This window comes from Megascapheus bottae, chromosome 11, assembly GCF_031878675.1.
Source record: "Megascapheus bottae isolate mThoBot1 chromosome 11, mThoBot2.hap1, whole genome shotgun sequence".
NCBI lineage: Eukaryota > Metazoa > Chordata > Mammalia > Rodentia > Geomyidae > Megascapheus > Megascapheus bottae.
This window is the reverse complement of record NC_143519.1, coordinates 62,749,547-62,772,135: the sequence shown is the minus strand read 5'-3', so window position 1 is coordinate 62,772,135 and position 22,589 is coordinate 62,749,547. Positions and strand designations below refer to the sequence as shown.

The 22,589-nt window shown below is 39.6% G+C and overlaps 3 protein-coding genes across 10 annotated transcripts in view; 2 read left to right on the top strand and 1 right to left on the bottom strand.

The window, feature by feature from the left end:
- Positions 1–22,221, top strand: part of Sap18 (Sin3A associated protein 18) — a 48,419-nt gene extending 26,198 nt beyond the window's left edge. The window contains exon 5 of the mRNA XM_090342417.1: positions 22,136–22,221. Within this exon, the coding sequence (XP_090198543.1) occupies positions 22,136–22,152 (17 nt within the window). The 3' untranslated portion in view covers positions 22,153–22,221. The remainder of the gene's footprint in view (positions 1–22,135) is intronic.
- Positions 131–571, top strand: Mrpl57 (mitochondrial ribosomal protein L57). Its single transcript, XM_090342420.1, has one exon. It carries the CDS (start codon positions 131–133, stop codon positions 437–439), a length of 309 nt encoding a protein of 102 aa, XP_090198546.1. The 3' UTR covers positions 440–571.
- Zdhhc20 (zDHHC palmitoyltransferase 20) overlaps positions 7,185–22,589 on the bottom strand; it is a 57,253-nt gene continuing 41,848 nt past the window's right edge. For 2 of the 8 annotated variants that reach the window (XM_090342408.1, XM_090342411.1), the window contains 6 exons: positions 22,108–22,240; positions 18,445–18,571; positions 15,929–16,018; positions 14,403–14,518; positions 12,629–12,705; positions 11,314–11,600 (listed from right to left, as the gene is read on the bottom strand). In XM_090342408.1, coding sequence (XP_090198534.1) covers positions 12,668–12,705; positions 14,403–14,518; positions 15,929–16,018; positions 18,445–18,571; positions 22,108–22,240 — 504 coding nt within the window. In that variant the 3' untranslated portion in view covers positions 11,314–11,600; positions 12,629–12,667. Of the gene's footprint in view, positions 11,601–12,628; positions 12,706–14,402; positions 14,519–14,867; positions 14,913–15,928; positions 16,019–18,444; positions 18,572–22,107; positions 22,241–22,589 lie in introns of those variants that run through there. The other 6 variants (XM_090342406.1, XM_090342407.1, XM_090342412.1 and 3 more) reach the window with 4 other exon arrangements.

The window sequence follows — 22,589 nt, the reverse complement described above, 5'->3', positions numbered from 1 at the left end:
TTTCCCACTTCCGGTGGGGGCGTCCACCCGTGTGTGAGGGACGCAGTCCCTTGTGGTTGTGTGTGAGCTCAGGTGGCTCGCCCGGCCCTGCCCGGCGGCCTGCAGCTCCGTGTCTCCTCAGCCCGCCGCCATGTTCCTCACGGCTCTCCTCCGCCGCGGCCGCATTCCGGGCCGGCAGTGGATCGGGAAGCACCGGCGGCCGCGGTTCGTGTCCATGGAGGCGAAGCAGAGAATGATCCGTCGCCTGGAGATCGAGAGCGAGAACCACTACTGGCTGAGCATGCCTTACATGACGGCGGAGCAGGAGTACGGCCACGCCGCCGAGCGCCGGGCCCAGGCCTTCGAGGCCATCAAGGCGGCCTGCATCTCCAAGTTTCCCCCGCACAGATACGTCGCAGACCAGCTCAACCATCTCAGTGTCACGAAGAAATGGGCCTGACCCCTACCGATGATGGATCGCCACCTTGCCTGGAACTGAGCGTCCAGACCAGACTTACTAAAACAGACGTGACCTCCATTGTACAACTTCATTTATAACAATAAAACGGCTCTGATCGCCCCCGCACTTGAACACATATACTGCTGCTTTTCTTCTTTTGGCTTGGTAGGAACGTATCTGGCCCACAGATGTGATATGAAACGCTATTTTAAATGAGCGTTTCAATTAAAGACCATACATTTGTGAATTGGGAATGTTGCTTAATGGGAGTGCTTGCCTAGCATGCATGAAAGCCAGGGGTTGATTTAGATTTGGGGTTCTTGATGAGATTATACCCAGGGGTTTAGTGATGTAACACTAGTTTTGCTTACCTTCAGAAGTAAATGATTGTGGAAAAAGCTTTTCCACTTAACTGTACTCATAATATTTTCTTCAAGGATTTGACTAGTAAAGGTGGACAAGATGGCACCAGTGGTTTATACCTTGCAATCCTTGCAGCTCAGGAGGCTGTGATCTGGAGGACTGAGATGTGAGACCAGCCAGGGTAGAAAAATTTGCTAAATTTTTCTGTATCTAAAATAGCCAGCTAGAAGCAGGCCTGGAGCTTATAGAGTGCCAGCCTAGCAAGCTGAGAGGCCCTAAGTTCAAACCTTATTGTTGATAAAAGAAAAAAAGGACATTTAATGAGTTAAAAGGTATTTGTCAGAATCATTAACATGAAAGTAAACCCAACAATTGCCTCTGCCAGCTTTGAAGTGATTGTGGGTGTGTGCATCTATCTTAGGGCGTGGGTGCTGTCCCTCAGCTTTTTTGCTTAAGGCTAGCACTATACCACTTTGAGCCAAGGCTCTACTTCTGGCTTTTTTGCTCATTAGTTGGAGATAAGAATCTCAGGGATGGGCCGGGAGTTTGGCCTAGTGGTTAAAGTGCTTGCCTAGCATGCATGAAGACCCAGGTTCGATTCCTCGGTACCACATATATAGAAAAAAGCCGGAAGTGGTGCTGAGGCTCAAGTGGTAGAGCTCTAGCCTTGAGAAAGTCCAAGGACAGGGCTCAGGCCCTGAGCTCAAGCCCAGGACTGGCAAAAAAAAAAAAAAAAAAAGAATCTCAGGGACTTTCCTGCCTAGACTTGGCTTCAAACTGCTCCTCAGATCTTAGCCTCCTGAGTAGCTACGATTAGAAGCGTGAACCCTTGGTTCAGCGCTTAAGTCTTTCTTGTTAATAAAAACACAGTGCAACACAGTTGCTTACACCTGTAAGACTACCCCAGCATTTATCTCCAATTAGCCATCAAAAGAAAAAATGGAAGTGGAGCTATGACTCAAGGGGAAGAGTGTCAGCCTTGAGTGAAAAAGCCAAGCAGAGTATAGGCCTTGAGTTCAAAGCCCAGTACTGATGGGGCGGCGGGGGGGGGGGGGCGAAATCCTAAATAGCCACCTAAGCTCCATTGCTATAGTAAAAACCTAGAAATAATGTATCAACTGATGAACAGTAAAATCGTGGAACTACAGGTAAAAACCACTTTGCAGTGAAAATTGAAGGTTTATGCTGTACTCACAGTTTTCTTTCTACTTTCCTGTGGTGTGTTTGATAATATTCATCAGCAAAACTGTCTGGGTACTTGTCTTTGTGGGACATTTGTTGTTGTTCTGTCGTGAGCTTGAACACTGGGGCCTGGGCGTTGGCCCTGACCTTTTCAGCTCAAGGCTAGTGCTCTACCACTTGAGCCACAGCACTACCTGTGGGGCATCTTTTAGGTGTTATTTAGGATGAACCATACTGCAACATCTATTGTATTTTACCAACATGCATTCACTTAAGCAAGTGCTTTACCCTCGGCCAACCCTGTTTTGCTTTACTGTAATTATTTTGAGGGTTGGATTGTTTTCCTTTCTATGCCTTTCTATGGGATTATAGATCCATACACCCTATTCAACTCATCTGTTGAGAGTATAGTTTTTTTTTTTTTTCTCCTCCCTAGTCCTGGGCTTTGAATTCAGGGTCTGAGCAGTGTCCTTGGGTTTTCTCAAGGTTAGAGCTCTACTACTTGAGTCACACCACCACTTCCAGCTTCTATGTATGTGGTAACCAGAGGAATTGAACCCTGATTTTCGTGCATGCTAGACCAAACTCTACTGCTAGGCCAAACTTTTGGCCCAGCCAGCCAGCCAGCTGGCTGGCCGGCCCTTAATGTTTTTTATGTTTGATCCTGATCTCTTAGTAACTGGAATTATATGCATGTACCACTAGCCCCAGCCCCTATATGTGGTTTTATTTTTTGCATGTACTTGGGATTGCATTCAGTGTGTGAAATTTGCCAGACATGTACTTTACTAGTTGTTCTAGGCCTTGAACTCAGGGTCTGAGCACTGTCCTTGGGCTTTCTCAAGGTTAGCACTCTACCACTTGAGCCACAGCACCACTTCTGAATTCTTAATTATTGCTGGGTAGAGACCTTCATTGACAATTACTGTACCTCCTGTCCCTCATGTCACATGGGGAAGGCCTTGTTTTCACTGGATGGTGAGTCATGAGTGTATCTCCTGAGTGGAGAACTTGACAGGTTTTTTGGTTTTTGTTTTTTGCTTGTTTTTGCCACAAGAGGGTACAGCAATGAAACACTGGTTTGAAGGAGAGCATTTTCCACCAACAGTTTGACAATTTCTCAAGCCTTACACAATTGTGAGGAAATCAAATTATGCATGACCCAGTTTGGCATTTTGTGATAGTACCACCAGTGGTCTGATAACATTCTAGCAGGAAGGCTGATGCTTTAGAGATGAAGCTATTTGTCTTCTAATGATGAAACCTCATCTCCTTGGGAATAAAATTATCCCATTCTAGAGTAGACTTGGGTTAATGTGAAAGGTGAACTACTGAAGAGATTGGAGGGAAGCTGAACATTGTCTTCCAGTGTGTTTACATTTCAAAGGAGAGAAAAAAAACTCAGGTTGTGAACTCAGACAGGAATATATTTTCTCCAGAGAGATTTATTTACATTCCAAGCACCCTTTCTTGGAAGAAGAGTGGTAGATTTTCCTATATCTACGTAAGCAGAGGCAGTCACTTCCCCTAACAATCCACCATACATGGAGAGTCCTATGACTTGGCCTTTGTTAATCTGCAGGAGTGGGAGACCTAAGATGATGGTTTTCTGGCTGCTGTTCTTGCTGGGGATGAATTGGCATGATCTCTGGCTAAGGAGACTAGCATTTCTCTAACTGCAAGTATATACGGCCTTAAATTCTCTACTGGATAACTTATGCCTATAATCCTAGCTCCTCTACTGGATAACTTACGCCTATAATCCTAGCTCCACAGGATTCAGATCTGAAGGCTGATAGAGGTTTGAAGCTAGAGCCCAGGCAGGAAGGTACTTGAGGCTTTATCTCCATTTAATTACTAAAAAGCTGAAAGTGGCTCAAGTGGCAAGAGTGGCAGCCTTCAGCAAAAACCAAATGAGAATGAGGCTGAATTCAAGCCCTATTACCAACACACACACACGAATGTCTTAAGTAATTTTAATAGTATTTTATTTGTCTGATGTTTTGTTGATGTCTGTCAAAAGATGTTTTGAATTTAATTTCAAAATTTGGAGAAACCAGTTGTACATTCCTCCATTTGCATTGGTAAAAGTTCTGTATACATGAGTTCACCAGGGCCAGAAGTTTGGCCTAGTGGTAGAGTGCTTGCCTAGCATGCACAAAGACCTGGGTTCGATTCCTCAGTACCACATAATGTAGAAAAATCTGGAAGTGGTGCTATGGCTCAAGTGGTAGAGTGCTAGCCTTGAGGGAGGCTCAAGGACAGTGTTCAGGCCTTGAGTTCAAGCCCCAGGACTGGAAAAAAACAGCAAAAAACTTGAGTTCACCAGTTTCTTCCCCTGCACCCCCTCTTCAGGCGGTTGTGGGGCTTGAATTCTGAGCCTGGGCTCTGTCTCTGAGCTCTTTAGCTCACAGCTACTCCACTTGTAGCTTTTCTTTTTTTCTTTCTTGGTAGTTAGTTGGAGATGAGAGTCCCACTGACTTTTCTGCCCACTGGCTTTAAACCACAATTCTCAGATCTTCGTTTCCTGAGTAGGAAGGTGTGAGCCACTGCCTGGTTTCAATCATCTATTTGTCATCCTAGCTCTTCTGCTCAAGGCTGGTATTCTACCACTTGAAGCACAACTCCTCCTTACGGAGGTTAATTGAAGGGAAGAGTCCCATGGAGTCTAGGCAAGTTCAACCTTCAGTACCATTAAAACACACACTTCTTGCGAAACCAGCCCTCCATTTCTTTAAAAATTCCCAACAGTGAGGTTGTTAGTGCACAAGTCAAGCACGGTAAAATCTTTGACACATATTGCCAAATTGCTTTTTGTGTCATTAGTGGGGCTTGAACTCAGGGCTTGTACCTTACTTAGCCCTTTAGCTCAAGGCTGGCACTCTACCATATGACCTACAATCCCCACTTCTGGCATTTTACTGGTTGACTGGAGATAAAAATCTGCCATTTGAGCCACAGTTTTCTGATGGTTAACTGGAGATGAGTCTCACTTTTGTGCCAGAGCTGGCTTTGAACCACAATCCTTAAGACCTCAGCCTTCTGAGATTACGGGCATGAGCCACCAGCGCCCCACTATCAAATTGCATTTTTTAGTGAAGTAAAATAATTTTATTTTACATTCCAATCAAAAGTGTTTGCCTGTAATCTCAGCAACTATCCGAGGCCAAACTAATCGTATTGCTGCTTTCATTTGTATTTCCTTAATGAAGCCAGTTATCTTTTTATATTACTAGTGATTTCTATGTGTGACTTTTTCCCAAACACACACACACACACACAGGATAGTAAGAGTACTTCTAAGAAGGTGTCATTCTGCTAGTCCTAAGGTAAACCAGTTCTGGAGTATAGGAAATGTTTTTTGTTTTTGTTTTTAATTACCCCTAGAGGCTGGGAGTTTGGCCTAGTGGTATAGTGCTTGCCTAGCATGCACGCAGACCCAGGTTCGATTCCTTGGTACCACATACATAGAAAAGTTGGAAGTGGCTCAAGTGGTAGAATGCTAGCTAGCCTTGAGGAAAAAGTCCCAGGACAATGTTCAGGCCCTGAGTTCAAGCCCCAGGACTAGCCAAAAAAAAAAAGACAGCTAACTGTAAGAAATTTCGGTAAGGCTTTTTTTTTTTTTTTTTTTTTTTTTTTTGGTGCTAATCCTGGGCTTGGACTTAGGGCCTAAGCACTGTCCTTGGGCATTCCTCAAAGCTAGCACCACTTCTGGTTCTTGCCATGTATGTCGTACGGAGGAATCAAGTCTGGGTCTTCATGTATGCTAGGTAAGCTCTCAAACACTAGGCCATGCTCCTGGCCTCAGTTAGCTGTCATTTGAAAATAGGTCTGTCAGCCATCTGGAATTGTCATGGTACAAGATATAAAGCGCAGAGGCAGCTTTGTTTTTTCCCAAATGCTATTATGGTTGTCCAGCCTCCTACAATATTTAAGGCATATGTTTTCTCTTTGAAAGCTAATACATGCATATTAAAGGAAAATAAAAAATATAACAAATTGTGGGACATTTGTGGCTCACACCTGTAATCCTAGCTACTCAGGAGTCTGAGATCTGAGGATCATGATTTGAAGCCAGTCTTGGCAGTAAAGTCGGTAAACTATTATTTCTCATTAAATGCTGAGAAGTAGAGGTGTGGCCCATGTGGTAGAGTGCCAGTCTTGAGTGAAAAAGCTAAGAGATCCCACTAAGACCTTGAATTCAAGCCCCAGGTACTTGGCAAAAAACAAAACAAAAAGCAAGTAAACAAAATAATTGTAGTTTACATTTCATGACAGCAAAATGAAGAAAGTAGTAAGTAGTACATTAAGCTCTGAAGATGTAACTTGGCCTGGGGAGAGGACTGAGAATAGAAGCAGGGATCAGAGTGTAGAAATCCTGGATGGATGAAAAGAATCATTTCACACCAAGAAGTATAGGAGACAACCTTGATTAAAGAGCAGCCTGTGATGAAATGACAAGTCAAAGCATTACTCCAAATCTATCAGATATTGATACTGATACTATCAAGCCACTGATACTGATCTGAAGGGGTCAAAAACAATAAAGTCATGTGTCATTTGTCCTACTTTCCTGGTGTCAAAGGAACTATTATGACCCCTTCCCTTGCCCCCAACATAGTATTCTGAAGGGGGTGCGGGAAGGGATTCATCTCTTTGGGCTGCAGCTGGTTCTTGAAAGTATCTTTTTTTTTTTGCCAGTCCTGGGCTTGAGCTCAGGGCCTGAGCACTGTCCTTGGACTTTCTCAAGGCTAGAGCTCTACCACTTGAGCCTCAGCACTACTTCCGGCTTTTTTCTATGTATGTGGTATCCAGGAATCGAACCCGGGTCTTCATGCATGCTAGGCAAGCACTTTAACCACTAGGCCAAATTCCCCGCCCCTTGAAAGTATCTTTTAATTTAACTAATCTGAGAACTGACAATCAGAGCTCAGCATCTACAGTCTCCTTGTTTATTCTCCAGGCTCACATTAGATCTAAATTTTTTAAATCTAAAAATAGATTTTATATACAAGATTAAATCTATTACTAGAGTAACTTGGGTCTTCGTGCATGTTAGGCAAGCACTCTATCACTAGGCCAAACTCCAGGTCCCCCAACCAATATTTTTGTCACTTTTCCAAACTTACCAACATCATTATTCTGTCATTTTGGAAATACTCCTTTATAACATCAAAATTACTGAAAAAACAAACCAAGATTATACCTTTAATTGTTTATTAATAAAGTAATTATGGAGGAAAATGTAAAAATGTTCTGCACACATGTTAATGTTTGGCCATCAAAAAAAAAAAAGGCAAAAAGTCAACATTAAGTCATGGTCCAGAATTACACAAATGAGAAATAAATACAAGGCTATGGCATCTGGTAAGTAAACTAAGTGAACTGTATTCCAAATTTGTTTATATAAAAACATAGTAAAGATCACTTTAAAATAGTGTCCATCTTTTAAACGAGCATAAATGCATCTGCAATCATGTACAAATATAATAAACTTAACAGCCTTCTACTCTCTTAATACAAATTATAATCCCTTGTTTCTTTATGCAACTAACAGCGTGAAGTCATTAGAAAAATACGGACCTTTCTGAGTCTATATTATATTTTAAAGTTAAATTGAAAAATACAGTTTAGGTAATATGAAACATATGGTTTTCAGATTTAAATACCTGCATCTAATGTATTATTAGATATGGTTTTCAGTTTGTCTGAAAATGCAAAAATAGGATTAATTTCTTAACAGATTAAAAATACTCATCTATTGATAGAAGTCCTAGTTTGTAGAACAAAATGTAAGTGAAACATATTTGTAAGTTAATGTCTATTCAATACCCAAATACACAGGTCCTACCACTAAGCCCTTAATATGGATTTGCTTTAAAGACAACTAAAGATCTTACATCTCTGTATCATCTTAATTTAAACACTCCTGTAAACATAGTCAAAACTTTCAAACAAAATTCAAGTAAACATTGCATATTTGATTTCTTCTAACAGTTTTGCTCACTGATGACATACATATTTGTTATAGCCACTACACACATAGAGAGTTTAAAAAAAATCTTTATGGAAAGGTGAAACTAAACATTGTAAACACATTCATTTTTAATTAGTACACTGCAGCTGCTCTTTGGTTTGGCATAATGATACTGATTAGAGGCTTCAGGTACTGAATAGTCAAGTAAATTTATCCAGGTAAAACACATCTCTTGTCTCGTTTGTGTCTAATGGCAACGGCAAAAACCTGAAATTTTACTTTAATTTTATCATCACAAATGTTCAAGCGTTTGAAGGATAAAAGACAGTAACTAGAAATTTTGGCCTTGGTTCATGTTGACCTTGGTTCTTCAAACAACTGAGCATTATTCAATACCAACTGGATTACCAAAGAAGCAGCCTTTCCCTGATTCCTGTACCACTTGAAGGCCTTTAATGAATTGCCATTAATATGTATAAGTAATTTCAGCCTGGGCTAGGGATATAACTCAGCGCTGGAGTCAATGCCCAGTAATGGGTTGAGGGAAAAGCTAAATATGGCAAAAATGTTGGCTCTAGGTTAAAGTAACAAAGTTTTTTAAAAAAAATTCAGAAAAGGTATTTATTATGCTATTTTGAGATGATGATAGATAGCTAATGAATAAGTTGAAAAAATTATAATCGTATAGAAATTCCTGCATATAGGCTTAAGGGGAAAATTCTTGTTAGCCAGGTGCATGCAAATCCTTTCATCTACATATACAAAAACAAAAGGACCAGAAGGTTTCTGAAAGTGATCAAGTGTGTTTTAAGTATTTACTAATCCCTTATAATTATGTAAACTACAAGACTGATGTTATATTTTTGGTTGGTAATTGATCTCTCAATTCAGTCTAATTTTGCACAATCAAGATTGTTAAAATTAAGCATCAAAACAAAGGCAGAAGAATCTAGACTCCAAACCATGTCTTCAAAGGTAATGCGGTCTTTTGATGCAAAGGGGGACGATGTTATCTAAGATTTAATATTAGTACAGTGGAAATCCAACAAATTCTTTCCATTGTAAACTGGGGGGACACCAACACAGTCATGCAGAATAGGTGTCATCAGTGAGGCAGACACTGCTTTGTCTTTTTCCCAAAGCGCTTTGTGTGTGCGCTTCCTATGTGGCAATAGCTGCAGCCCCTGGAGGAGCAGCCTCAAAAGTCATTGTGAACATGCTTCTTGTGACCCTTAATCAACAATATGAGTTTATAATAGAATGAAAGGCTAAATCAAGGAGGGCAATTCAGTTTACAATGGCAAAGGGAACCCTGAATCATGGGATCAAGGGTGGGAGTATGTTAAGCCTGTAGGCCTTAAGTGCCAGACTGTAAAGGCTTCCTCTCCATGCAGTTACCTGGCATTAAGGAAGGCAAGCTACAGCCAACATAACCAAAAAGCTCGGTGCTCTGTTTGTAATGAACAAGCCAGGATGTCCCTGCACACGCTGATGATCTAAATCTAACTGTGGATTTTGAAGCAACATGGCTTGCAATAGAAGGCCTCAACATAAATTTCTCATGCACTGTTTGATCTGGAGGGCCATGGATCCATTTGCCCACTGGATAAGCTTTTTTAAGCCAGTTCAAACATTGCTACCTTCCCTGAAATGACTCTCCATACAGCACCATGGAAAACTCTATAGAAGGGTTTAATCATGTAGCCATGCTTCTAGAAGACTTAAGAAATCACACAATTCTAAGCTGTTGAAAGCTGTCTCCTGCGAGAAGAAATCTTGCCCTTTCTCCAAGTATTTTAGCTTAAAGGTAATGAAGACCTTGCCTGAGCAAAACTCAAATCTGTGTAGTTACTAATGCTCTGAAGAGAAAGATGAACAGCTCACAGGATTAGTCATCAAAAGATGTTCTATCTCAGCAGATCACCAAAGAGATGAGGCTACCCCAAAGCCACCCTTCAACAGGCACTCATGAGTAGAGAAGATGAAGGATTTTGTTGTAGTGTTACCAGAGAAAACAGATGCACTTAGCAATAAGGGCACAGCTGGCCAAACAACACTCTTCCCTACTGCAAGCCCAAGAGTTCAGAGACAGAATGCAAATAATAATTAAAAACAAAACAAAACAAAACCAAGTGAACTGGAGCAGCCACTATCTGGTTTATGAAAGATTAGGAAGCCTTAGCATCCTAAACAATGTACAGAAGGTACTCCCCAAATACTTGCTGGAAGAATGAGAAGCAAAACTGGACACTGCAGTATATTAGAAGCCAGGCGGTCCCACACCTCAAAGGCACTTTCTTCTGTGATCCTTTTACAGGCCAATCTGTCATGTCTATAGGTGCTGGTAAGATCTCTGCCCGACCATGGGAATCAATCATTTTAGGCTTTGGTGATTAAGCGGTATAAACAAGAAGTAATACTTTTACAGTGTATTTGATAGCATATTTTACTATGCTCTAGAATATTCCCATTGCTGCCACTGAGCCTACATTTTGAATGAAGTACTTCTCGTGGGACAGGGCTTTCTCTTAGGAATTTTGGCTTGAGACTGGAAATTTAAGTGACTACTCAGGGTTTTAGATTTCTTCCTAAGAGCTCTATTATTCTGAAGTTGTTCAATTAGTCCCCTTAGTCTGAATGATCAATGTTTAACCTGTTACAGGAATACTATAAAAATAGTATCATAGTAATTTTTAGTTATTATCAAAAATGCAATCTGAAACATCAACTTATTAGCATGTTCATCCTAAGTACTTTTAAGACTGAAAATATTTTTAAGCAATTTATAGCTTCCTGCCTATCTTTCTGTTTATTTTCTAGTCACTTCTGATCTTTCTACAGAATATATACATTTGTTTCCCTGCCCATAAGAATACCCCCAGAAAATTCAACAAACAGTAATCAAGCAGCAGTGAGGATCTAAAATATTTCATGTACTCCTAATTTTTCCCATGGGCAAACACTATACTGCAGTACATAGTTGTATGAATGCTTCTCACTAAGCCAGCAATGAGTTCTACTAGTGTGTTCTATATTCTAAGTGATTATACATTTAAGCATCTGAATCCTTCTGAGTGTTTTTATAGCCAACAATAAAAAATTGTATTAAAAATGTTGAAAAGCATAAAACAGTAATTATAAATTAGCAGACACCCAATTTAAAAAAGCAGTTATTCTCTTTTCTCTTACACAGTACAAGCAAGAGTAATTAGGATATTAATCGCTTTCAGTTGCCAACTGGCCTAGATGTACTTAAGTTTTTAGCTTGTAGTTTTGGAAGGACAATTTATATGGCTACTAAGAACTCTAGTATACTAACTAAGTCAGGTATCAAGAAAATACATATGCCATGTTAATATGTGACAATAGCTCATATCATAGCATCTGATGACGGGTACATGTTATTTCCAAAGTAAAAGTAAGTCACTTTTGAGTTGCGAGTCAATGTTGCACAAGTGGACACTTGAATTAAGGCATCTTTCTGCTCTGTAGTGCTTCTGTAGATCCAGCAAACTGCATAAAATCTTCCTTTTTAAAAAAAAATATATATATCTTCTGTTATACTTGAATTCTTTCATTCTGTTGATCACTTTCTTGCAAATAAAATAGAAAGTATTAGTCCACAATGTTTTTATATACCTACAGAAACAGAAACAATTGAGTCATTAGTTAAAATTTGCTTTTCTTAAAATTTATCAAAATATAAAATAGTTCACTGGGCTAAGATATAATAAAGGTGCTAACAGTAAAAGATAGGAAACAAATCTTTAAATTCTACTACCAGTTTTTTATAATCAGTAAATAAAAGTACATGACTAACTTTCTGCCCTTGAGGCAATCTGGAAAGATAAAGAGGGGAAGGTATCTTTCAGTGCTCCCTGCCTGTTAGCTCCCTTAGGAACTCACATCCACCTAGAATACTCATGGAGAAGTTCTTGTAGCAACTGTGAGAGAAACTTGAACTGGAGACTCCTCACAAGCAGATAGAGAAGCCAGTGTTTTGCTTAGTTTAGAAACAATGTGGCAGGTCTGAGCACCTGTCCCTGGCCAAAGCAATAAGGAGTGTGAGTGGGCCATGTCCTAGGCCTTGTTGGATACCGTCCTCAATTTTAGGCTCTGGCTCTTGGTCAGGACAGGACCTCTGGAAGACCTAGCAGTGAACTGATAACAGGAGGCATGTGCTCCCTACTTGAGATTTCAGATCCCCCTGAAACAGTATGTACCTTGTACTTGCCTTAAAGGAATGGATGTGTGTCTGAGCCCTGTGCTGTATCTCCACAAAACTACATATATCACAGTATCACCTACCAGCTCATTTTGGGCCTTTGACTTTAGTCATTCTTCCTTGGATCCAATTTCTTAATTAGCCAAAAAAATCACCCCTTTTGCCTTAAACTGATTAATAAGGTACTGTTTACTGAAAATGTTAGATGTCCAAATCAGTCTTCAACCACCTCTTTTAGTTTTTTCATTTATCTACAAATAAACACTCACAATTACTAGTAGTTCAAAAAGCCAGATTTTTGAGAGATGTTACCTTCTAGTCTCTCCTACACTGTTTATGAAATCCTACACTATGATTTAGTTGCAAAGAAATGACAACATTTACATTACAAATACCGATTAAACTACATTTGCTCAAGGAAGTTACCTTCATGCTGTCTTACCTTGAAATTAGCAAATGGTTAGTTATGAACAAGTGGTATTCAATTTTCTATTGCCACTGTAACATGGTTATTTGTCCCTGCAAGCACATAATTATATATGACATGACAAAAAAAGTATTATGTTTCTGGATAAATGGTAAAATTAATTACATCAAACAACTATTACATAAAGCATCAAATAGGCTCTGGACACCAACCATTTCCCTTTGTCTAGGATACAGGAGTAGAAAGTGGTTACGAGTCAAATGCTTGGTTTCATGCTTATCCTTGTGAAAGTATCGTCTGGTTTTTAGTAAAGCACTGGATTGTTGTGAAGCAGCACTAACAAATAAGTCTAAAAATGAGTTTTCCCTAGATGAAGTTTTTGGTTTTTTTTATCCAGCCAATCTTTTCCTTGCCTATTTGGCATAAGATCTGTTAGAATTCAAGAAAATTTGCTTTTACGTAGGTCATACATTTCTTATGTGATTGCTACATTTTTAACATTCTTGGAAATTTGAACTTTTGAGTTCTTGCAAGACTATTTTTCATGCCATCATTTGTAATATGTTTTGTGTTAATACTTTCAGATTACAGTTTTTTTTTTTTATAAACATTTGCCTACTTTATTCATATTGGTGGGTCAACACACAAGAAGAGCTGGGTTTTCAAAGTTTATGATTTTCTTTTTTTTTTTTTTTTTGCCAGTCCTGGGCTTGGGCTCAGGGCCTGAGCACTGTCCCTGGATTTTCTCAAGGCTAGAGCTCTACCACTCCAGCCACAGCACCACTTTTGGCTTTTTGCTACGTATGTGGTACCGAGCAATCGAACCCGGGTCTTCGTGCATGCTAGGCAAGCACTCTACCACTAGGCCAAACTCCTGGCCCCTCAGATTACAGTTTTAAGGTATGTGTATATACATATATAAAAAAAAAAGTTTTCAGTGATTTTACATAAGAGTTCTAAAAAATATCCTAATGAAGACTCTACAGATAATAACTCAAAAGAATGTTTAAAATGCTGCTAAAGCCAAAGGATTCTGTCCCTCAAAAAGGATCATTAATTCTTTTGGCAAGTTTTCAGAGTATTTACTAGAGTTAGTGCAACTGAATAGATGTCTCAAACTATTTTTCAACAGCAGATAGAAGATAATCTTATTACTATCATCATTAGGAAGCACCTCAGATACTTTTGTGCTGATAGTTAAGTGGCCAGAGGATATAATAAACCCAGATCTAATCAGAATATCCACTTCATACAGCTATGGCTCAAGCAGTAGAGTGCCAGCCTCAAGGGACAGTGTCTAAGCCCTGAGTTCAAGACTATCACATATGTGCACGCGTGCGTGCACACACACACACAGAATTCCTACTTCAATTTTATCAACTATTCTGCATATCTAAATTCATGAACAGGGTCAGTAAGAAAGTATAAAATATTCCAGTGAAATTCTAACCAAGGCATCACAAAGTACAATGTATTTCAAACATTTTTTCTCAACTAAGAACAAGATGATAGCCTACACATAAATACTGCTTCAAACATTCAGAAGAATGCCAAAAGAACTTTTCTCACAGGACAGAACAAAACTCACCCTGAGTCACTGCATCTGCCTGCCTCGGCCTATCTCCCACTGAAACTACCATTACGTTACACACAAATACCCCAGATACAGGATCACTTTATCAAAAAATTTCATGTTTTACTATTTCAAAATATCACATTTTGTATGTCCATATGTATTCAATCTGGTGATTTTCATGTGTGCTAACAAAGCAGTATTTTCAGATGTTACCTGCTCTGTCGACACCTTCTTCTGATCCATTTTCTGGCCACTGAGATTCACTGTCCAACAAACGGTTCTTTGACTCACTGAGTGGTTTGGTAGGAAAAGGTTGGTTTGAGCCAATACTGAAAAGAGAGAGCAAATAATTTACTAAACAGCTTAGCGTTCACTGAAGGATATTAAAAAATTAATAAGCAGCAAATTAGTATTCTTTCTCCTAAATACGTGAGGGCAAGTCATGAGACCACAGTTCTCTGAATATGCTGTCTTGTAAAGGAAAATATGCCCACACCCCCCTATTACATGGCTTTCTACACCCAGGAGTATGTACCATGACACTGCCAATGAAACCAATTAGACAAAGAAAAAAGCTTCAGAGGCCAGTCTGAAATGTTTGAACGTGTTAATCGGGAGCCGTAAGGTAGTACAAGGACAGGTGAAGAGCTATGTCTGCGGCCAGTACAAAAAAATTACCTGTCATTTCCCAAGTTTTCTGCTTTCTACCTCTGCAGTTTAGATCTAAGGGGAAAAAATGATTTAGTGATTTAGCGTAGACTAAGAGAACTAAGGAAGGGAGGGAATGGAGGTGGGGAAAAGGGAGGGGAATTAGAATTTGCTCGGTGCTTGGTGTCCACCCTGTCAGTAGCCCCTGGAGGCAGATCTAGTTATCCTCACTTGACAGAGGTGGAAACTGAGGCTCAGACAGTTTCAATGATGTGTTCAGAACCACAATAAATGTTTGAACTCAAAGGCCTAAGACGTATACTTTAATATTTATATGTTAATTTGGAATTGGTATCTGTAATGTGCTTCAACTGTTTCTCTCACAAAAACACAGCTTCTTTAGAATTCTATCTAAAAATACATGCATTGTGTTTATAAAGCTATGTGCTCACCATGAAATTATGGAAAATGCTTAAGAAAAAAATCCAATTTGAATCCTCAAAAAGAAAAAGGTGACTAATACAGAGGTATAAGTCAAACAACAACAATAAAAACAACAACAAAAAACATCAGTGCGTTTGTTCAATTACTCTGAAAAAACTTTGGTAGAAGCCAATGATCAAAATTTCAAAGACCTTCCACCCTCAGGGGCTGTAGCCTATTTGTTTCTTTCCTGGCGGCCCAGACATCTCCAGCTGCAGGGGCTGTTCTAATGTGTCATTTAACTTGCCTTAGACACAGCATTCTTTTTTTGACTCCCCAAAGTGTTCTGATGCCCGCTTTGGGAAGCACACACACAAGAATTCAAATGGCACAGAGGATTAGCACAGCCTCTGCACAGGAACGACACATAAAAGTGTCCCATGGTTTTGATATGGATGCAGTATGTTTGGATGCTTAACTGAAATACGGTTATGCTAAGCACATACCATACATCAGCCCTCAGTTCAAAAAGCTCAACCAGAACACCTCTTTCCCTTATCTAGGCTGGCTTACTTGAAAGTACAGGTGTCCATAAGATATGCATATGTAATACATACATAGTTTGTTTTTACCATAAATAATGACAAACTTAAGGACAAGAAACATACCTTCTGGCATATTCACTTTGGTTTGCAGCAGAAGCTTGTTCTGGATCCATCCCTACAAGGCGAGTTGGAAAACTGCAACCATCACCCAAACTGCATAATGTAAAGAATAGTAATTATTTGAATCATGTAAGTTAAAGTGGTCAAATTGACTAATTTCTATGATTTGTAGAGGTTTTATAAGTCCAAGGAAGATGTTAGCCCTTTTTACATATATTTAAAAGCAGTATCTTCCTTGCTTATAAATTTATATCATGATGCCAGCTGGGTAATGGTGGCTCACACCTAGCTAGCTACTCAGGAGGCTGAGATCTGAGGATCGTGGTTCAAAGCCAGCCTGGGCACAAAAGTTTCTAAGACCCTTATGTCCAATTAACTGCCATAAAACCGGAAGTGGCACTGTGGCTCTAGTGCCAGAGTGTTAGCCTTGAGCTGAAGAGCTCAGGGACAGCGCCTAGAGTTCAAGCCCCATGACAAAAAAAAAAAAAAAAAAAAGAAGAAGAAGAAAAAAAGAAAAGAAAAGGAATGAATAAAAGAATCATGATGCCTAGTTAGTACCTTAAATGTAGCTAGCTAGTCAATCATTTGAGGACTGATCTTACTTTTCTTCGCTTCTTTCATGCTACTCCCAGGAACATTTCTGCTCAAAGCTAGCGCTCTACCACTTGAACCACAGCTTTACTTCTTTTTAGTGATTAGTCAGAGATAAGAGTTTTATGGACTTTCTTCTCTGAACTGGCTTCCAACTGCAATTCTCACATTTCAGCCTCCTGAGCAGCTTGAATTTACAGTCATGAGCCACTAGCACCTGGCTTGAGAATTGACCAATTCTTTTACAATCATTTAAGGTACCTTTTAGGCTAAAACTGAATATAAGATACAAGTTCTACCTATTTACTCATTATACAAAATATCTAGTGACTGAGTTCTCGCCTGGGACACACAAGGCCATGTTTGTTTTCAACAAACAGCTAAATGCCTATGATGTTCTTGGTAATATTTTTTTTTCTTTAGCCAAGACTGAATAACTATGAATTTGACATGCTACCATAAATACTCAAAAAGAGATCAGCATACAAAAATGATGGACTTCAAAATAGGCAGCATTGGACAGTGGTCTCCTAAAGAAGAAAAATGAATACAACAAGTGACCCCATACTTTCTCCAGGACCTCAGCAACAGGAGGGAAATCAAGCCAAGCCAAGTAGTTTGTATGGAGCTGTGAGACATGGATCGCTGATGGCTTGAATGTACTATCTACAGCTGAGAGAAAGGAAGATATGCAGGCTCAAGCCTGTAATGTTTGCTCCCTGGGAGATGGAGATCAAGAAACCATGACTGAAGGACAGGAGTGGGGCCTAGTGGTAGAGTGCTTGCCTAGCATGCACAAAGCCCTGGGTTCCATTCCCTGGTACACACAAAAAGTGCTCAGGCCCTGAGCTCAAAGGCTAGGACTGGCAGAAAAAAAAAAACAAAAACAAAACATAAGTCATCTAGCTGTCAAAACAAAATGTGAATTCTCCAAGTGTAGATAATAAAATCTAGGAACTCAGCAAAGTAGAATTAGAAACGTCCATTATCTAATCAGAAGTTACTAACATAGAAGATAGTAGGAAATGTGACCCACAGCTAAGGAAAAACCAAACTGGCAGACAGAAAATAATCAGAAAGCCTGGCACACTAGTGGCCCACAGTTCAAAGCAGGAAAAGTCCATGATACTTTTTTTTATATCTCCAATTAACCATCAGAAGTGGAGCTGTGGCAATAAGGCTGCTATACCACACATACGCACACACACACACACACACACACTGTGTAACTATGTAATATACACACACAAAGTATAACTATGTAATACACACATAACATATTTAAATATCACAGCATAATAAAAGGCAAATAACATGGAGTCATGGATTAGGAGAAAAACACTTGAAGTCCCTGTAGGCAAGGAGAAAAAGGGATGAAAGAAGAAACAACAGCCAACAAGTTTTTCTAAACTTCATGAAATTGGGCTGGGAATGTAGCTTAATGGTAGAGTGCTTGCCTAACATGCATGAAGCCCTATGTTTGATTCATCTGTTTATGGAAACAGAAAAAGCCGGAAGTGGTGCTGTGGCTTAAGTGGTAGAGCACTAGCTTTGAGAAAGCTCAAGGACAGTGCCCAGGCCTTGAGTTCAAGACTCAGAATTAGCCAAAAAAAAAAAAAAAGAAACAGAAAAACCAAAAAAAAAAAGAGTGGTTTAAACTGAAGAGCTCAGGGACAAGCCCCACAACTGACCCCCCCCCAAAAAACCCCAAAACAAAAAACAAATAAAGGGTTCAGGGCAGCATTCAAATGGTAGACTGATAGCCTAGCAAGGGAGAGGCGCCAAGTTCAAACTCTAGTACTTGCAATCCAGCCCCCAACAAAATTTTGTCGCTATGCATTACATTCTCTCAATATTAAGACATTTAACCTGATATAGAAACAACCACATACTCCATTAATTTCTTGGACCTACATTTTAAAAGTTACCTTGAAAATATTGGAAGTAGCCAATATTTCTTTTCATCACCAAAGACTTGTCTCCAATTTTTAGCATATCCAAGGGAGAAACCATTTCCATCAGTTCCATACGAAAATGTAGGTGAACGGAATGATTCTGTTTCAAAACAACAAAAAAGGAATATGCATACACGCATATATGTATGGTCACACATGTACATATATATCAAACATAACTATTTAAAAATAAAAAAGGGGGGCTGGGAGTTGGCCTAGTGGTAGAGTGCTTACCCAGCATGCATGAAAACCCGGGCTTGATTCCTTGGTACCATATAAATTTAAAAAAGCCAGAAGTGGTTCTGTGGCTCAAGTGGTAGAGCTCTAGCCTTGAGAAAGCCCAAGGACAGTGAGCTCAGGCCCTGAACCCACGAACAAGACTGGAAAAATAAATAAAAATAAAACAAAAATAATAAAAACTTTTAAAAAGGTAAAGAAAAAAATAAAGGATGAAAAGCCTACTACCTGACAAATGTAATTGCAACCCCTCAAGTACATTACCCTGACAATAAAGTACAAAAAAAAGGATGAAAAGTCTGCTGCTTGTTTATATTTTTCATATGAAAAACTGTATTATTTAAAATGAATAGCAGTTTTTTTTGTTGTTTTGTTTTGTTTTTGTGGGTCATGGGGCTTGAACTCAGCCTGGGCACTGTCCCTGAGCTCTTTGGCTCAAGGGTAATTGGTAATAAGAGTTTCAGGTCCTTTTGTGCCTGGGCTGGCTTTGAACCTTGATCCTCAGCTCTCAGCCTCCTGAGTAGCTAGGATTACAGGTGTGAGCCACTCCATCCACCAAACTGCAGTTTTAAAACAATCAAAACAATTTGAAATGATAAGACACCTGTGGCAGACATACCAATTATCCAGATCAGATACACTGTGTAAAGTAAGTACATTGAAAGGTCTCATGGTGTCCTGTACATACAGTAATTATGTATTAATTAAAAATTAACTTTTTTTTTTTTTGCCAGTCCTGGAGCTTGAACTCAGGGCCTGGGCACTGTCCTTGATCTTTCTCAAGACTAGTGCTCAGCACCACTTCCAGTGTTTTCTGCATATGTGGTACTGAGGAATTGAACTCAGGGCATCATGCATACTAGGCAAGCACTCTACCACTAAGCCTCACTCCCAGCCCTCAAAGTGATTTTTAAAAAGACTTCTAGGGGCCATGGTGGCTCATCCCTGTAATCCTAGCTACTTAGGAGGCTGAGATCTGAGGATTAAACTTCAAAGCCAACCCGTCACAAAAGGACCTGAGAGTCTTATCTCCAATTAACCTCAAGAAGATGAGAAGTAGGGCTTGGCTCAAGGGTAGGGTGGTAGCCTTGGGCTGAAGAGCTCAGGGACAATGCCCAGGCTGAGTTCAAGCCTCATGACCAAAAAAAAAAAAATATTTCTGAAACTAATTTGGGAAGAAGTACAGTTTTAATTTTATCAGCCATACAAAATAATATACCACTGAAAATACTGTTCATGAGGGTGAGATCTGAGGATCATGGTCTAAAGCCAGTCCAGGCAGGAAAGGCCAGGAGCCTCCTTTCTCCAAGTAACCACCAGAACACCACAAGTGGCATTGTGGCTCAAAGTAGAAGTAGACCACTTTCAGTATCAATTGTCAAGCGACACAGAGTAAGTGCTAGAGAGAGATAAGAAATGTGTTTCATTCGAACCAAAATGCACTTCAGCATGTTCCATAAGCTAATGTTACGATGAAACCAGGGCCTCAGGAGAGATTGATAACATAGGAAGCAAAGAGAAAACTGTAGGAAAGGACCTCAGAAGAGACATAGGAAGGCACATATAAGAATTCTACGATGAATAATCCGAAAAGATACTGTTCCTCAGAAGAGGGAAGGCGACAGAACAGGATAAAAAGAATACAAAGGGAGAAAGATGAGAGCCTACTTCTGTTTAAGCTTTTCCTCTGAAGTACTCACAAATGGGTAAGGAATGGAGAAAAAGATGCAAAGCTACGTTTATGAGGTAGGAAACAGAGGAAGAGGCAGACCAGAACCTCACAACTTAAAGCTGAATAGTAATAGTAAGTTCTGAATCTTCAATCTGTGGTTTTAACAAGCTCAATGGAAGTAAGATGTCTTTCACCTGTCAATACCCCCTCTATACACATGGGCCCAGTGGATGGGTTGGAAAATCCAGACCCTCATTTAGCAAAGGAATTTTGGGAGAAACATTAGCAGTAGAGTATTTATGGGTGCTATTCAAAAGCTATCAAAGTCTTTAGAATGGACAGGATAAGAAATGAAAGCAGAAGAGAAGTAAAAAATCTAGGCGCATACTATCTTTAAACAACAACAACAAAAAAGCTCAGGAACACCCAGACTCTGAGAGCAATTAATCTCACCAGCCAAAAGAAAGAAAGAAAGAAAGAAAGAAAGAAAGAAAGAAAGAAAGAAAGAAAGAAAGAAAGAAAGAAAGAAAGAAAGAAAGAAATGTTTTTTCATTTCTAACCACCTGAATCAAAGGGGCTGATCTGCCCTTTTGAAATAATGAAATTATCATTTGAAATAATGACATTAGTTTGAATACAGGAACTCATTAAATTGTGAGAAAATGATCTTATAGTGGGTAGGTGACAATTATGAAGAGCAGAGGTGATAGAATAAAATACCTTAACCTGGTACCAGTGACTTATGCCTGTAATCCTAGCTACTCAGGAGGCTGAGACCTGAGGATCATGGTTCCGGGCCAGCCTGGGCACAAAAGTCCGTGAGACTCTTATCTCTAATTAGCTACCAGTAAATTGGAAGTGGCACCGTGGCAGAGCACTAGACTGAAGAGCTCAGGGACAGTGCCCAGGCCCCAAGTTCAAGCCCCATAACTAACCAAAAAAAAAAAAAAAAACCAACAAAAAACTAGAAGGATAGAATAAAACCTTGGTGGGAGCAGTGGAGAAACAGCCAGAGACCATAGTATGAGAGGTAAAGCTGTAAAGTAAGTAGTGAGCTAAGTGTTGCCAAAGTGTGCCAATCCATCAGCAGGCCATGAAATGAACTTAGTGTGATTTGCAAACTAGACTACAAAATACTGCGTCCATTTCACATAGCTGAGATGAATTTTCTAAGTGAGTGTACTGCTACTGGGAAACCTACTGATTTATTTTAATGTAATTTATATATGTTGTGTATGTGTTGGTACTTAGGCTTGAACTCACAGCCTAGGCATTGTCCTTAAGTGTTTTCACTCAAACATAGCACTCTACCACTAGAACCACAGCTCCACTTCTAGCTTTTTGGTGATTAACTAAAGATAAGAGTTTCATAGAGTTGGGAATGTGGCATGGTACAGGGCTTGCCTAGCACACATGAAGCCTTGGGTTCGATTCTTCAGTATCACACAAATAGAAAAAGCCAGAAGTGGCCCTGTGGCTCAAGTGGTGGAGTGCTATCCTTGAGCAAAAGACACTCAGGGACAGTGTCCAGTCCCTGAGGTTCAAGCCCCAGGACTGGCAAAAAAAAATTAGTGTTTTATGGATTTTCCTATCCAGACTGGCTTTGAAACCATGGTCTCAGATCTCAGCCTCCTGAGTAGCTAAGATTATAGGTGTGAGGTACTGGTGCCTGGTTTTTCTAGATTTCTTGTGGACATTTTCCTAAGTCACTCTGATTTTCTGCTTACCTATTGTTGTTTTATTTTTTCCAACTAGCCAACAGTGGTAGCTGAATAGTGAGAGGATGCTGATGAAGAACATTGAAGACACAAAGAACAGGAAAAGTACGTGGAATTTCACATGTGGGTCTGCCAGATCATTCTGAGGAGAGAAAAAAGAAGAGTTGAACTGGAGAATATTGAACCTCTCAAATAGCAGTGATCACTTACTCTACTCTGTCTAAAGATGAATTCATCAAGCATTCTCTACAGATGAATATACTAAATTAGAAAAATGAACAATTTGCAAAAACAAGGAATGGGTATATTGAAGTTAAGTATTTACATAAGAAACCAGAAAGTCACTATTTTTTTAAAAAAGTTCCTAAATATGTAAATTTAGAAAGTTTCTGTCATATGACGAAAAGATGGATTCTTCTATGCTTTTGTTCCCACATGCAGAATACAGAGCTCTCATCTATGCTAACACATCTGCTTCACAATGTAGCACA

What these genes read in the sequence shown, in the direction of transcription:
- Mrpl57 (XM_090342420.1), top strand. Translation starts at nt 131, where the DNA reads ATGTTCCTCACGGCTCTCCTCCGCCGCGGCCGCATTCCGGGCCGGCAG.